This window comes from Meleagris gallopavo, chromosome 2 (assembly GCF_000146605.3).
Source record: "Meleagris gallopavo isolate NT-WF06-2002-E0010 breed Aviagen turkey brand Nicholas breeding stock chromosome 2, Turkey_5.1, whole genome shotgun sequence".
In the NCBI taxonomy this organism is placed as follows: Eukaryota; Metazoa; Chordata; class Aves; order Galliformes; family Phasianidae; genus Meleagris; species Meleagris gallopavo.
Genome location: NC_015012.2, coordinates 66,044,948 through 66,059,847, shown reverse-complemented (window position 1 = coordinate 66,059,847; position 14,900 = coordinate 66,044,948). Strand labels below are relative to the sequence as shown.

At 35.4% G+C, this 14,900-nt stretch overlaps 1 protein-coding gene across 1 annotated transcript in view; it reads right to left on the bottom strand.

The window, feature by feature from the left end:
• LOC100540680 (tyrosine-protein kinase FRK) overlaps positions 1–14,900 on the bottom strand; it is a 112,134-nt gene that overhangs the window by 17,338 nt on the left and 79,896 nt on the right. The window contains exons 3-5 of the mRNA XM_031552232.1: positions 8,518–8,683; positions 1,599–1,762; positions 792–960 (exon numbers count right to left, since the gene is read on the bottom strand). Coding sequence (XP_031408092.1) covers positions 792–960; positions 1,599–1,762; positions 8,518–8,683 — 499 coding nt within the window. The remainder of the gene's footprint in view (positions 1–791; positions 961–1,598; positions 1,763–8,517; positions 8,684–14,900) is intronic.

Below are 14,900 nucleotides of genomic sequence, written 5' to 3'. Positions count from 1 at the left end.
CCCAATCTATTTTGCTTTATATTCAAATATTGGATATTAACCATGTCAAACATGATAAAATCTATTTAATCATTATTAAAATTGAAGTATTTCTTAAATACGATGAGCTTAACACAGTGAGTATTCCATATCACCAAGGAAGCTTTATAATATAGCACCTACTTACTAGGAAAAATTCTACTGATGACAAACCAGAAGTAAATGGATTACTTCACCTACAAATCATACTTGGTCACTTAATTCTATACCAGCAATATGGTAGCATACCAACAAAGGTAAACTGTCTCGCTGGGTTGCTTTTTTTGTGTACTATAAGAATTTTTGTGTAATGTAAGAATTATTCTAGCTCACACAGAAACAGAAAACTATATTAAGTTGTCATTCTAATGCATTGAATCATAAAATAGTTTTCATTGGAAGGAACCCCAAGGATCGTCAAGTTCCAACCCCCCTGCCACAAGCAGGGCCAGAAACCTCCAGATCTGATACTAGACCAAGTCGCCCAAGGCCCCATCCAAACTGGTCTTGAGCATCTCCAGGGATGGGGCATCCACAACCTCTCTGGGCAGCCTGTTCCAGCACCTCACTGCTCTCTCTGTAAAGAACTTCCCCTGACATCCAAATACCGAACACGGTCTGGATACTGAGATTCATTAGCCTATATGTTTAAATACAATTATTTTAAAACAGCCACACATAGGGATAGGATCTATTTTTAGTAGCAGTGAAAAAATAAAGAAGCAAGTTTGGCAACATTACACATTATTAACATTTAAGAGCAATTCACATACCTGGTTTTAATGTTTTGATTGCCACTGGGGTGGTATTATTCCACAGTCCTTCCCATACCTCACCAAACTGACCGGATCCTAACTTTTTCAAGAATTTCAGAGATTTTCTGTCTATCTCCCACTGATCAACAGTTTTATATGACAAATCAAAAGTAGTAGGAATTTGTACCTGGTAAAAGAAAATAAATAATATATTTAGATTTCCCCCACACACTTTTTTTTTTTCAACAGAATGTATCATTTTTTTTACACTGTTAAGTAGAAACAGACATGAGTGTTTCCTGACAGCACATATGAAGTAAGTTGAGAACATAAAATAAATTTGGTGTTTATAGCCAGAAATTAGGAATACTCTAAAGAAAATACCCTGACATTGAAAGTAAAAATTAGAAGTCATCCCCTAACAAGCTTTTTGAACAATCATGTCTTGCTTGCCTGAATCTTGTGGCTTTGCCTTCTTAATTGCTTATAGACAGCTGGAGTTATGAATCTGAAGATTTTATCATCTATTAAAAAATTAATAAATTAATAATTAATAATTATAAATATATTATTATATTATATATAATATAATATATATTATATATTATTAATTATTAATAAATTGTGATTTGGCATATTTTCTCCTCTAACCTGTTCAAAATTAACACTTCAGCTTCAAGAATGAAAGTGTAGTACTATCTAAACTTTCTGAAAATAAGAAGATTATCACCATTCCAATTATGTAAGCAGATATGGGACTAGCACTTTCTAAATGATACTGAAGACTTAGCATATGAAAATATGTGCACACATATTCATTCTTACCTTCGGACACGGCTTTCCAAGCATCACACAGAGGCCATTACTGTTCTTACTGTAATAGTCAACAAACTCATTCAGAGTTTTAAAAGTTTTCAATTTACTTAAGAAAAAACCTTCTCCATCCAGTCTTCTGATCCTGTAGTGCTTCACTGATTCACCATCGAACACTAAGAAGATTTAAATATATTAATTTTCCAGGTATTAAAGCAGTAGTACAATATAGTTTATGACCAAATCAGCAAAAGGGGCATTAGTTTCTAGAGGTTGTATTGAAGAAACTAAAACAAATTATTTTAGTTTCAAAGATGGCAATGGTACAAATTCTTTTCCAAACCACAGATCACTATTTAGATAGCTTAGCATATCCAGTCTTCCAGTCTTTAAGTATTCAGATTTGGAGATTCTTGTTATCAGCCTATGATGTGACACAAAAATATTTAAGGACATAATTATTGAGGCAGTTCATGTTTTCCATCTTTTAGAATACCAAATCTTCCAAGAGAATCTAATTCAATGTAATCATTTGATCAATTTTTAATATTTCATTTATCAGTATTAGCATTCCAAATAGCATCTTCTGGATCAGCAGGCATTTTTAGAGCAAAACAAATGTACAAACTGTGCTCCATGATTTTCTAGAAAGCACTCATATTTTCCATGGGTTTTATTGAGTTTTGTGTGCTTGGAATACGTAAAAATAAGATCAGTAATGCTCTGCTTTGAGTAGCTGATAGCTATCCTTACCATTGAAATATGGTTTATTCTCACCTGCACTTCTGTAAACAAAAAGGCCTTTATCTTATTTAGGTGCATCTCCCGATGCTCAATGTCCTTTTCTGTGATTATCACAGCAGACGTTGGTAATATCAAAAGGAGAGCTATATTTCTGCAGGGTGGACTGGTGAGAGGGAGGAGCACCAGTAGACCAGAGATGGAGAAAAAGGCACTCAACTCAAGCCTTGGTTAGGATAGTTGGTTTAACTCCTATCAGTGCCATAGCTTTTGGCTCTAATATTAACAGTGCTCTAAGATGAACCTAGCTAAAGAGAAATTCTGACTATATGATGCATAATTTAACAGGAAAGATGTTTAAGCACTGGGATATATTTTTTGCATCCCAAACAGAAGAGACATGCGTGAGTAGAAGGTTTCCTGATGTGGGGAGTTTCAGGTGGAAGAATGTTCTGAGCTCATGGAATTACTAAGGTGCAATGACATTAAGTGAGAAACAAGTATTTGAGAGTGTGGATGGGGATTTCTTCTCTTTTTTTTCTCCCACCTGTTAGAGCTTGTGACTGGACACAGGATGCCCAATTAGAGCAGGGGTTATGAGATTAAGAAGCAAGACAAAGCAGAAATTATCTACTTATTGTGGGGAATAGCAAAGAGGAGAAACATTGGAGCAGGACTAAAAGAGAAACATCACCTTTTGGAAAAAGTCAGAAATAGGTAAGAACAAGACAGGAGAATCAGAGGCTTGTCATTCCCTTCCATTCATGAAACAAAATGTTAATTTTCTATTATGAGTAGAAGAGAGCTCTAAAGGGAAGCAGGGCATTTCATTTGCCATGCTAGCTCTCATCACCCAACATACTCCTTTTCCATAGATTGAGTGGCTCCTTCCACACCCATTGGTGCAAGATTACCATTATCTTCCCCTCCTCAGGGCCCTCACACAAGACAAAACTGAAAAGTAAAGGAAAGAAAGGCCTTCTGCTATTTGAGCATTTAATTTTTAATCACATTAGCAATGGTAAAAGTGTGCACAGCTACATATTGCACATAGAAACAGATGGTTTATATTACTGGTTGCCTTTAATTAACAAAGGTGATATAAAGTATATTTCTCTCACCATTCCGTTGATTAAATAATAATAATAATAAAATCCCCCTCCCATAATTACTGTCATGTAGAACAATTTTTCTACTGTACTCTGCAGTTGTCAGGCCCGGCCACCAGAGGGCATCTAGGAACTGTCAAAAATGTTATGGGATTTTCTATCTGCCACAAGTAATATTTTTAGAGAGATTGATTACCAGTTTACAATTCTGCATAAGGACCGTAAAATAGAACATTTTTAAATACAGCTCCTGAGAATAAAGATAATTAAATCAGAACTTTCAGGTGGCTTTTCTTTTTTTAATTTAACACGTAATTACTATTCGCTCAACTATAAAATGTATATACATTTTTGTAATGTAAAATTTGCAAATTGTGCTAAAGGAAATTCAGTAACAGGTTGAAAATGCATTGAATTTTTCAAAATTTAAAGTAAAATTAAACTGCCCAAATGAATTGCTATTTTTGATTAATTGAACAAAAAAGCCAGCAGGATGACTGTGTTAATCCCGTCTTAATAGTATAAAGTGATAGTATGTAGTTTGTCTATCTGTTTTATTCATTAGAAGTATTATATTTTATTTGCAAGGCATCTAAGTATTAATGTAAAAGTTGGTTTGGAACATGTGCTCTATTTTTTTAAAGGAGACTTGCCTGAAACTTTATGGCTGCCTATATAGAGGTCAGACCACACCAGTGCAAACTTCTGACTTTATGTTTTCTAAGTCTGTGAGTAATGGTTACTGGACAGGAACCTGTTTATACTGGATTTTATAGATACCATGGTTAGTGATATTTTGCTACTATTCAGATTGTATTCCTCAAGGTGATATCAAATCATTACTTGCCGAAGTCTGCTCTTCATATCAAATCAAAATAAAACAGTGTTTGCCATCCAGTAGGTCTAACCTTTTTACCTCAACCAAGGAATGTGATCTGAACAAGGAAATAATGAGAAATAGTAGTATAATCATAACATTTAGAAATAGCCAAACAGAAAATTTCTTAAGGCTGTCAAGGAAAAAAATGAGTTAGCCTACTGTATAATACTCGATTGTCTTCACATTCTTGTAACATTACTGGTGTATGCTAATTTCATATTTTTTATTTCCTCTGGATGACGTAGGGATGTGTGTGGATAATTCAGAGAAAATTTCTGGGCTGACACAGTCTTTACTTGTGATTAGCAGCTGAGAGAAAGGCTGGTGCAGTGCTTGAGAGGGAATTGTTCACTGACATCCCAGGGCTGAAGCTGGCTGTGTGAGTCCTGCATATCTTATTGGCAGAGCTGCAGCATAGCACAGCTTCTCAGCCCACACAGGATGGAAAGCACATGGAATTCTGGGAAGAGGCAGCCATAACCCCTTAATGCTTTCAGTCTTCCTTAAACACAAGCCAGACAGGATGAGACTGTGACTTTAGCTTTACACAGCATGACAGAAACTATGTTTGAAGACTGCAGTGAATTTATCATCTAATTCCTTGCCATTTCTGTTGAAATTATGGCTCTCCTTAGATTTCTTCATGGTTTTGGCTTAACAAAAACATTCTCCTCTCCCTCCTTCCCTTCTACATCAGTTTAGGCCATGGAGAAATACATTTTGCAACCCCAAGGAAGTTAATAAAATAATTTGTTGCCCAAGGCAGCAGAAGTAAATTTTATGGTGGCACCAGTGAAGTCCATATCCTCACCAAATAAATAATGGAGACACTAAGACATCATACTGCTAGTATCCCAGCAGTTCTCCCTCAGTACTCACACTGCAGAGTAACCAGCAGGAAGGGAGAGTGGGAACTGAACCAACCTAGGGACCACAGACCTTAATTCTCTCCTATCCTTCCCCAGAAGGAGGAGTTCTAACAACAGGACCATGGCCAGGTGACCCAGGTGAGGCTGGGAGCAAAATAGCTGCATGGACCACTCCCACCAGCACAGAAATGGTACAGTGGCTGCTCCAAGAGCATTTCCCTGCTATAGCCATGGCTTTGTCACTCCGATCAATTTACTTCCTTAAATGGTTATGGTTTTGTTTTGTCTTGTTTTCCGTAGGCCTAAAGGCAATCTGGACTAGTGGAAATCACAAAATCTTTTTTTTAGGAGCAAGAAGAGAAAAAATGCATTGTCATTTAATGCCATCAGATAACATTATTCAGTAAGAGATGAAATAGAGAGCCTCCTGCTATCACTGGCAATGACACTCAATTAAGCTGAGCACATCTAAATTATGGCTTTTAATTAAAAAGAGGCAATGTATAAGATGGCACCAACATGTTGAAAAGTTAATATATTTCACAGCAGATGCTGGAGTCATCAACATAAAAATCTGTCTATAACATGTGCATTTTTAAAATGGGAAAATCTATTTTTAAAATGTCAAACACTTTAAAATGATAGCAACACAGTGCGTGATCTAGTTTGATGTGCTTTCCACTTAACTATTCACAGCTATGAAAAATTTTTCTGAACATCACATTTTGTTATTAATTTAAATAGTTGTTTATAATTAAAATCTTTTACAAAATAGAAGTTATTCCATTAAGGCAAGCTGGGAGTGAAAATATTCCTTTTAATGAAAAGCAGGCTTCATCGATTTGTTGTGTTTTTGTTTTTGTTTTTTCCTGTTTTGTTTGTTTGTTTTCTAAAGATATCCATTTATTTCTCTTATTAACATTACATCTCTTATATTTTGCCCATATGAGTGTGATATCAGACATGAATATCATGAAATCAGTTTTTGGAAGCTTGAGTAAGAATCTCTCTTTCTTTTCTATTTCTTTTCTGTTTTAGATTTATCATATTTAAATGTAAGACTGGACAGAGATTAAAAAAAAACACTTTCTGATAGACTTTAATTCTGAAAGGTAGGTTATCACCATCTTCTCTGGAGTGAAATCAAAGCAGCAGTAGCAGGAAGAGTAAAACTCAATCAATCCTTCAGAGGATGGGATCTTGGGGTTTAGTTCGTTTTTTTTGTTGTTGTTGTTCCTTGTTTTGTTTTGTTTTGTTTTTGGGTTGTTTTTTTTGTTTGTTTTGTTTTGTTTTTTTCTGTGCAGAAAAAAATGGGAACAGATATTAGAGATATATTCCAAAATACCAAGTTGTGATTTCCCCCTGGTCAGTATAACAGCCAGCACAGAGATATCCAAGCTATCAAAGACCTCCTAAAATAAATAGTCCTGAATCCCTATTCCTCATGTTCCTCTTGAAAACAGTGTTTTGGTGCTCCAGCTATGAGGGTTTGGTAACTTCTGATGGAATAAATAAGAAGGATTCAGAAAAATTGCTTATCTCTTAGTATCTCGGGGATCTAAACAACTTTCCATCCAATTACCTCTTCCTACAGTACAGTTCACTTGAACACTTACTTTTGGGAGATCATGTACTAGATCTTTCAAAGTAGATATAAGTAATGAGATTATGGACATATAGTATCTCAACCATTATATATAGCATTACAATGGAAGCAAACAAATAGTACAACACACATGAGGCACCATTCGGTCAAGTCTGTTCAGTAAGTAGCAAATAATATTTAACTCCTTCAGGATGAAGTAGCATGTTGAGGCTAAATTACATTCCAGCCTGGGAAGATGTTAAAAGGTCTAGCAGCAGTGCTAAATTTATTCATTAATACTGTCTACAGACTGTGTCAGAGTTTATTTTCTTTCTATTCCTAAAAGAATACAAATATTTAATAAATCTGAGATGATACTTGCATACATGCTCAGAGGACAACCCGTATGTGTGCTCAAAGGAGGGCTGCCTGCTGTAGCTGGAGCCTCACCTCCACACATACAATGATCTTCAGTTGTTCTTTCATCTAACAAACCAGCATGGAAGAAATCCAAATTGAGTTTCATATCTTGCTGTTATAAGGCATCATCAAATCTGTTCCCAAAGAAGTTTACACAGAAACCTGAAAAAAGTCTGCTAAAAGCTTACTTCATTGAATTAAATATAAAAGTCAAATACCTTATAATATCTTTCCAGGAAAAAAAATGAACAGCAGAATTAAAGGATGGTCTTATTCCATCACAATTGCTACACAATATCTATTTTCATTCTCTTTGACTTTTCTCTGTGCTACTTCTTTTGTAAATAAGGTACTGCTGTTGTCATCTTGGAGAAGTAGTTGGGAGGCAGGCTAAGGTATTAAGATTTTGAACCTTTTCTAGCAGGCTACAGTTGTAGAATAGTAATAAATTAAAAAAAAAAAAAAATGCATTTCCATCCCCTAGATGCACAAGCATAAGAATTTTCACCAATATTTATTAAGGTGTCATAAGGTGTCAAGAGCCAGAATTAAACAGATAAAACAAGCATAGCTATCCTTCCCTTCCTAACCATATTGTTAAAGGTCTAGCCCAGTCCTTGGATGAAGTCAGTTCACTGAAAGCTGAAACTGTTTCCAAGACAGGAAAATGTCGGCACATAGAGGGAAAGCATTTTGAACAGCCTGTGGCTATATTACAATCTTCAGATAAAAGGGTGTGCACACAGTGAGTCAGTTCTGTCACAGTTTGGGAGCAATCTAATTCCTTGTTTATGCTAGTTTTAATATCAGTGCTTCTTAGCAAGAACAAAGTTCCTTGAGGTCCAGCTGAAAAATGTGGAAGTAACTGTGCCAGAGCAGAGTATACCATATTTATTTTGTAAATTCTCTATTTCAATCTATATATTTCCTTGTCTTTGTAATAAAAGGCAACCATTTTCTTAAACGCTGGACATTTGCTATAATATGTTTAATTTTTATTTTGCATGCCAGTCAGCACCATGGTGTAGAGCAATAAGGCATTTTTGGCATAAATTATGAAAACATTATTTATTTCAAGGCAACTGAAGGCTGGAAATACAACCACCTTATTTTTTGTTCTGAACTTATTAATAAAGAAGCTCTATAAAAGAAAAGTTAGTAAACCTCAAATGACTCTTGCAGTGTTTTCTTTATATATCTCCTGGGAAATAAATATCATCACAAATTTTTATTTCATTTCCATGTACATTGTTTAGCAAAAATGCGTAAGTCCAAATGAGCTGAGAAAATTTTAAAACATAGGTTAAGATGAAAAGCTAAAATATACCTGAAAGTGAGTATTCGCCTTTTAGACTTTCGCTTTCTCGGATTAGGAAGGCTCCTGCCTGGTTTCCAGGATACAACAGTTGTCTCTCAGCGTCTGCTCGCTTGATTGGTCCAAAAAACCATCTTAACAAATAAAAACAATTAATTTTAACATTCAGTGAAACATACTAGAAAGGCAATTAGATTTTATGAGCTTGCTGTGTATTTACTAGAAGATAATGTGTGATATGCTGATTAGAATTCCGATGGCGTGGAAGAATAGATTACAGGAAAGCCTATAAACCACATAGAAATTCATTGTTGGAAAATAATGCTTAAGCATTTGAGTAAAATCTGGATTCTACAGCTGATGAAAAGTACTACTGATTTCAAGAAAATGAAAATTCAAATGTGACTGACTGAACTTGTTCCAAGAAAAATTCACCAAGAAATATTTCCAATGCTACCATAACAGAAAGTGATGCCAAGTAAACTGATGTCATTTGAACAATGTAGAGGTACAAGTAAGTACTTAATCCTGATGTTTTAAAAGTCAGATTTCCCCAAAGCTGCAGAGATGCAGTAAGGTTCCTAGTGGCCGATTATGGTAGGACCTTCCCTATCCTACTTCTGTGTTGATATCTCAGATGAGTTACTGGCAGTTTTTCAGCTCTGCTGCTGTTCAACGAACAAAAAAACTCTCAAGTCACTGCAAACATCATAACATCTATATACTGTGAAAATTATTCCTCTCTATTCCTTTCAAAGTAATTGCAAGACTTCTTTTCTATCACTAACACTTGTAGTTTCCAAAGTTTTATGTGAACAACAGGAAAGTAGTTAGCTCTCTTGCTGTATGGTGCTGAGTGTAAATTTAATTGAAATAAGAATGAGTCAGCATTTTCAACAGGGACGGCACTCAGCTTTCATCCAACAAGCATACAAAGTACTTTTTACGATTAGCTCTGCCCCTTATTTGAAGTAAATGGTGATATATAGTTATCAAAATTATGCCACATTCTCACAAGCAAACTCCTTTTAAATTAATCAGAGATAAACCTATTAGGCAAACTTTTAAGATAAATCAATGTATCACATGACACATAAGTTGCCTACTCAGCTACATGATTTGTCAGTTGCTAGTGAAAAGTACAAGAGGAGTCATCAACCCATTACCTTAATATCTGTAATGCTTCCAATCACTAAGAGAAATGAAGGAAATAAATCAGAACATTGGGTGAAACCTTGGCTGAGTAAGCATGAGAAATGATAAATGTTTTTGTGTGAATAAAGAAGAAATAAAGAGAGGTAAAACAGATGGTGCTAACCTATGCCAGGTATGCTTCATTAAGAAAAGAAAATGAAACACAGATACTCTAGACCTCATTTCTGCCTTCTGACTTGAAGTTGATTTCAATAACATAGGACTTGATACATATTTGCAAAGGAAAAGAACCTAATTAAAACGCTAGAATGTTTTAGTAGCTATTTTAATTAGTAAACATCAGAATTCAATTAATTTAATTAATTCATTAATTTACCTTAGAAAACAAAGTAATCAATAAATGTTCAAATCCTGACTTAAATTCTCATCAAAACACTGAGAGGATAGAGTACACCATCCAAATCCTGAAGAAAATTTATCTGCTCTAAAAACTAGAAATTAGAATCTTTCTGAAATTTCTAGCAAACAAGAATTGATTTTAAAGAATTGGAATTGATACAGTTTTGAGTAAAGAGGGATAATTTCTTCCATCTGAATATGATATTCTTAGTCCAAAGTCACTGAGTTTATAATAAAAATCCAGTACCAAAAGCAGTTCTGCAAGAATAAAAATGGCCCTTTAAACTCAAAGCAAATAAATTAATTTGCTATTCACATTTTTAATAAATGTACTCAAAATTAAAGTCTATTTTCATTATAAATGGAAGTTTAAGTTCCTTTTAAAAAAGTGTAAGGGCTTATTTCTATTTCTATTGATTGACCTTTTGGTTCAACGGGCTTAACATATTACTTTATCTAAAAGCATGCATTTCAGAGGAAAAAAGTTCTCCGAGGGATATAATAAATCAAAGTATTTGCTCACCATGAGATATTGTTCTGTGGAATGGGAAAGTCAGACCAAAACAATACCCTATCCTTAATAAATCTATTTGTTTTTGAGAGCTCAAATTTAGATGAAGGTTTTGAAACAGAACTCTTGGAAAAACATCCACTACCCAGGTTACTTAACCAGCACATTTTCTGACATCTGTGTATCTCCACTGACACGAAGCATTTCAGGACCATGTTGAAGTAGCAATCCATACATTATTTCATACTAAATATCCAGTCATAACTTGAATGAATACATGAAACAAATCTGTTTGCAGCCTTCGCTACTAGCTAAGCCTTATCAAGCCCCTTTTCTTGCCCCATTCCAACTAATGCTCTAGGATTTGTCTCTTTCCTAATTCTAAAGCAAGATGTGAGCCAAGCCTTAGCCAAAGATACTGGTGAGGGCTAGATAAATATGTCCTGAGAAGACACATATTTCTACAGCCTCCACCTTCTTTGAGTGGCTAAAGTGCCACCTTTCTCCAACTCTAGTACTTGCCTCTCTCCTAATTCTACCATTTGCTTTTGCATAGGAGGACCCACGATGTGAATAGCCAAAGATCCCTCCCCCCAACCATGATGGAAGTTAAAAAAAATTTATTGGAGAAATTTTTTGGCAGCGTACCCTTTTCTTTGGCAGTTTCTTTACAAATTCACTCCAACAAAAACTCTAAGCTCATAACTAAAGACTAGGAGAGTCATCCCCATTTGAGACCAGACTAAGATCTTCTGAATTAACAACTGTCATCCTTCGTCTTCTTGAAAATTTCACCAGATCTCTCCCTGCTCTTGGCTAGCCACACTAAAGACCAGCACAGAAAATGATGTGGAAGTTCAAGTTATGACACTCATTATCAGTAGAGCCATCAGAGTACAGTTCCCCACCTTTATTCTCTGTCTTCACCTACATTTAATATACACAGGTGCAAAGTCAAAATCAGCTCCACAGCACTGTATCTGTAGAGGCTGTGTTTGTTTTAATAACTAGCTGTGTCTGAGATGAAAGTGGATTGTTTTTCACTCAACTACTGGAAGTAAAATAAAGCTAAAGGCAGAGGTCCATAACATACTCTGAATTTTATGAATGCTCAACTAAAAAGGAAAATCCTGATAGCCAAATTATCAATAGAGAAGGACTACTTGGCAAGATCATTCAAAGAGTGTGGAGATATAACAGAAAAAATAGCAGGAAATCAGTCACATGAAATTGTTTTTCAAAAGCACTACATATGTTAAAATTGACAGCATAATCCTACCCTTGATCAGCACTTTGTGGCATAAGGGCATCCCACTTTTCGTTTTTCTTAAGTGTTTGCAACTGGAATTTACACTCTCATATTAGTGTAAATCTCATGATGACAGTAAATCTCAGCAACTTGGAGGGTTTGTTTTCATACCCATGATTCCTGCTCAGAAATCTCCATTAGAGAAGAAACAATGATGACAAATACGTTAGCTGGCTCTCCAGCACACTAACTGTAATATGTTAACTGGATCGATAGCTAAGCTACGAGGAGAAGATTTCTGAGACAAGGAATAAAGAATCGCTGTAATTAGAGCAAAAGTTTTGGATGAAGATAAAGAAAAATAGATTATATTATATTATAGTGGAACCAAATACATTGTACTTTCTTGTGGAATTCAGAAAGCTAATACAATAACTAAAACCATTAAAGAAAAGCTTCAGTGGCCTAAATTATACATTTTAAATGCCCCAGCATCTATATTTATAGAAAGTTGTAGATGCAAAATCAAGAATTCTGAAGTAAGAAGATGGTAGTTTTTATCTTGTTTTCATGTTATCAAGTCAGCCATTTTCAGGAAGGTCCAGTACATCATCTTTTAATTACATGGTTACATCCACTGCTTCCTATAGGTTGAATATGAGTGCTGGTCACTGAATAGTTATCCTGTATTTTGTTTTGTCAGTGCATAGATAGAGCTAACTTACTGTGTATTTTAGTCTCTGCTCTCAATAAAAGTTATAAAAGTACATGAATGGCTAATTTCCTAGAAACCTCTATTATAGCATTTATGATTATATTATTTGCATACTTTACAAATGTTCACTTATTTTGTAGCACTTTTGTTTGTAAACTGTTATTTACAGTGGAGAAAAACTATAAAAGGGGACTAAGGCAATAGGACATTATCATAAAAATTTTCTACCAATTTTGAACATCCAATTTGAAATGCCTAGGGCTTACCTTTCAGAGAATTCAGAATTGTACTGTATGTAGTAGTTTAGTCAGGGACAGGTATTTGTTAACTTCAGGAAGTGTTTCACATAAGACAAGGAGCAAAAGAGAGAGAGAAAGAGAGACAGATCCTCTGGGTTCTTATTTAATTCCTTTCATCATATGACCTTCCTGGGTTCTTGTTTAATTCCTTTCATCATATGACCATCCTGTGATCACTGCCCTTACTCAGCACATGGAAACCTGAACAGGCTTGCGTGTGCGACTCTTTACTGCTGTTTTCTGAGCAGGACAAAGAGCACTGCTGAGCCAGCTTTTAATCCATGCCAGGTTTGCAGTCTGTTGTGGGTAAACATTCAGTGCAGAAGCTGGGACAGAAGTTTACTTCTGGGAGCCCCCAGTGCGTCCTCTCTGTGCTGAAAAGAAGGCTCATTAGAATTTGACAATTGTTATCTGTTTGGTTACAATATATAAAGTGCAATTTTATTTCAAAATGCTTGGTTAGTATGAAGCACAGTTTTCTTTGAGAGCAAAAAACATATACTTTTAATATAGAATAGCATAGCATAACTTAGCATAGCATAGCATAGTTCACTTGGAAGGGATCTTCAAAGAACATCCAGTTCAAATATCTGAGCACTTCAGGGCTAAACAAAAGTCATTGAGGACACTATCCGAATACCTCTTGAACACTGACAATCACAGGGTATCAGCCACCTCTCTAGGAAGCCTGTTGCAGTGTTTGACCACCCTCATTGTAATGTTGTTTTTTTTTCCTAATCCTTAGTCTGAGCCTCCTCTCATTCAATCTGTGCCATTCCCATGTGTTCTGTCATTGGTTGCCCAGAGGGAGCAGATCTCGTAGCTTCTTGCTTCTCTTCCCCAAGGAGCTGCATAAGACCAGTGACGCCTCCTCTCAGCCTCCTCTTCTCCAGACTGGACAAAGAAAGTGTTCTCAACCTCTCCTCAGTATAAATTTTCCAGCCTTTTGAGTAAGAAGAAGCTGAAAAACTTAGGTTTAAGCTCTTTTAGACATCAAACCCTGCTTCCTTGCTACCTTATACAGGCCTGCGTGGGATTATCTGCAATACCATGTATTCCTCATTGCCATTCATAATCAGATACTGAAGGATGCATGGGACAAAATACAAAAGAAAGGAATTTAAAACTGTTGGTAAAGGAATGCATAGAACAATGTAGGAGTGGGGGAAACAAGATATTAAAAAGTGAATGTAGAGGGGACCACAAGATACCATTAAGGAGATGAAGAAAAAGAAGGGAGAAACTTGGAGTTAACAGAAGATGAAGAGAAAATAAAGACATGAAAAGCTGAGGATTTCATTTAATGCTCAGGATCTATAAACTACTGCTGCCTAAACTGCTCAGGAAATGTTTGTCTCCAGATTATCCTGCTCCTATTTAGGGAAATAGTTTCACAGACTAACTCCCACTGTAAGTGTTGCTCTTTACAGACCTTTCCCCTTTTGTTTTCTTAACTTCATTTCATCACTCGATTTTGTACTCAGCAAGAGAATACTTCACTATTCACTGTTCATTTTAGTCACATGTTGAATAAAGCTCAATGTTAAATATAAATCTTACTTCCCAAAGTACTGCCATCAACAAGTGAGTCAGAATAAGACTTCAAAAATGTAAGAAACAAAAGCTTTCTACAGTCTATATACGGAAATGAATCAAAATCTTAGCATGCTGCATAAAGTTTCTAAGTTAGACAACACTTGAAATAAAAATGTGTTTAAAATGTATCTCTGCAGTGACACAGCTCAGTTCTGATTACTTATTTACAATACTCAGAAATTTCCTCTAAGGAAACTAGAAATTCAGGTTTTCAGGGACGATTAGGTAGGGCAGCACTTTTAATCTTACGCAACCACAGTGCACTTGCTTCATACGTAAAGATCTGAGTCATGTATATTGCTCAGATCCTTGTTGCTTAGTAGCTTATCAGAAGTGAAATGAAGACTATCCATATGTACTTTATGATGGACCGAAAGCTTCTGAGTCTTTTAACAACAACAGTGGATGAAGTAAGTTGAATATTTTTTCCATCTGGGAAAGAATACATGAATAGTTCAGAAAAAAAAAAAA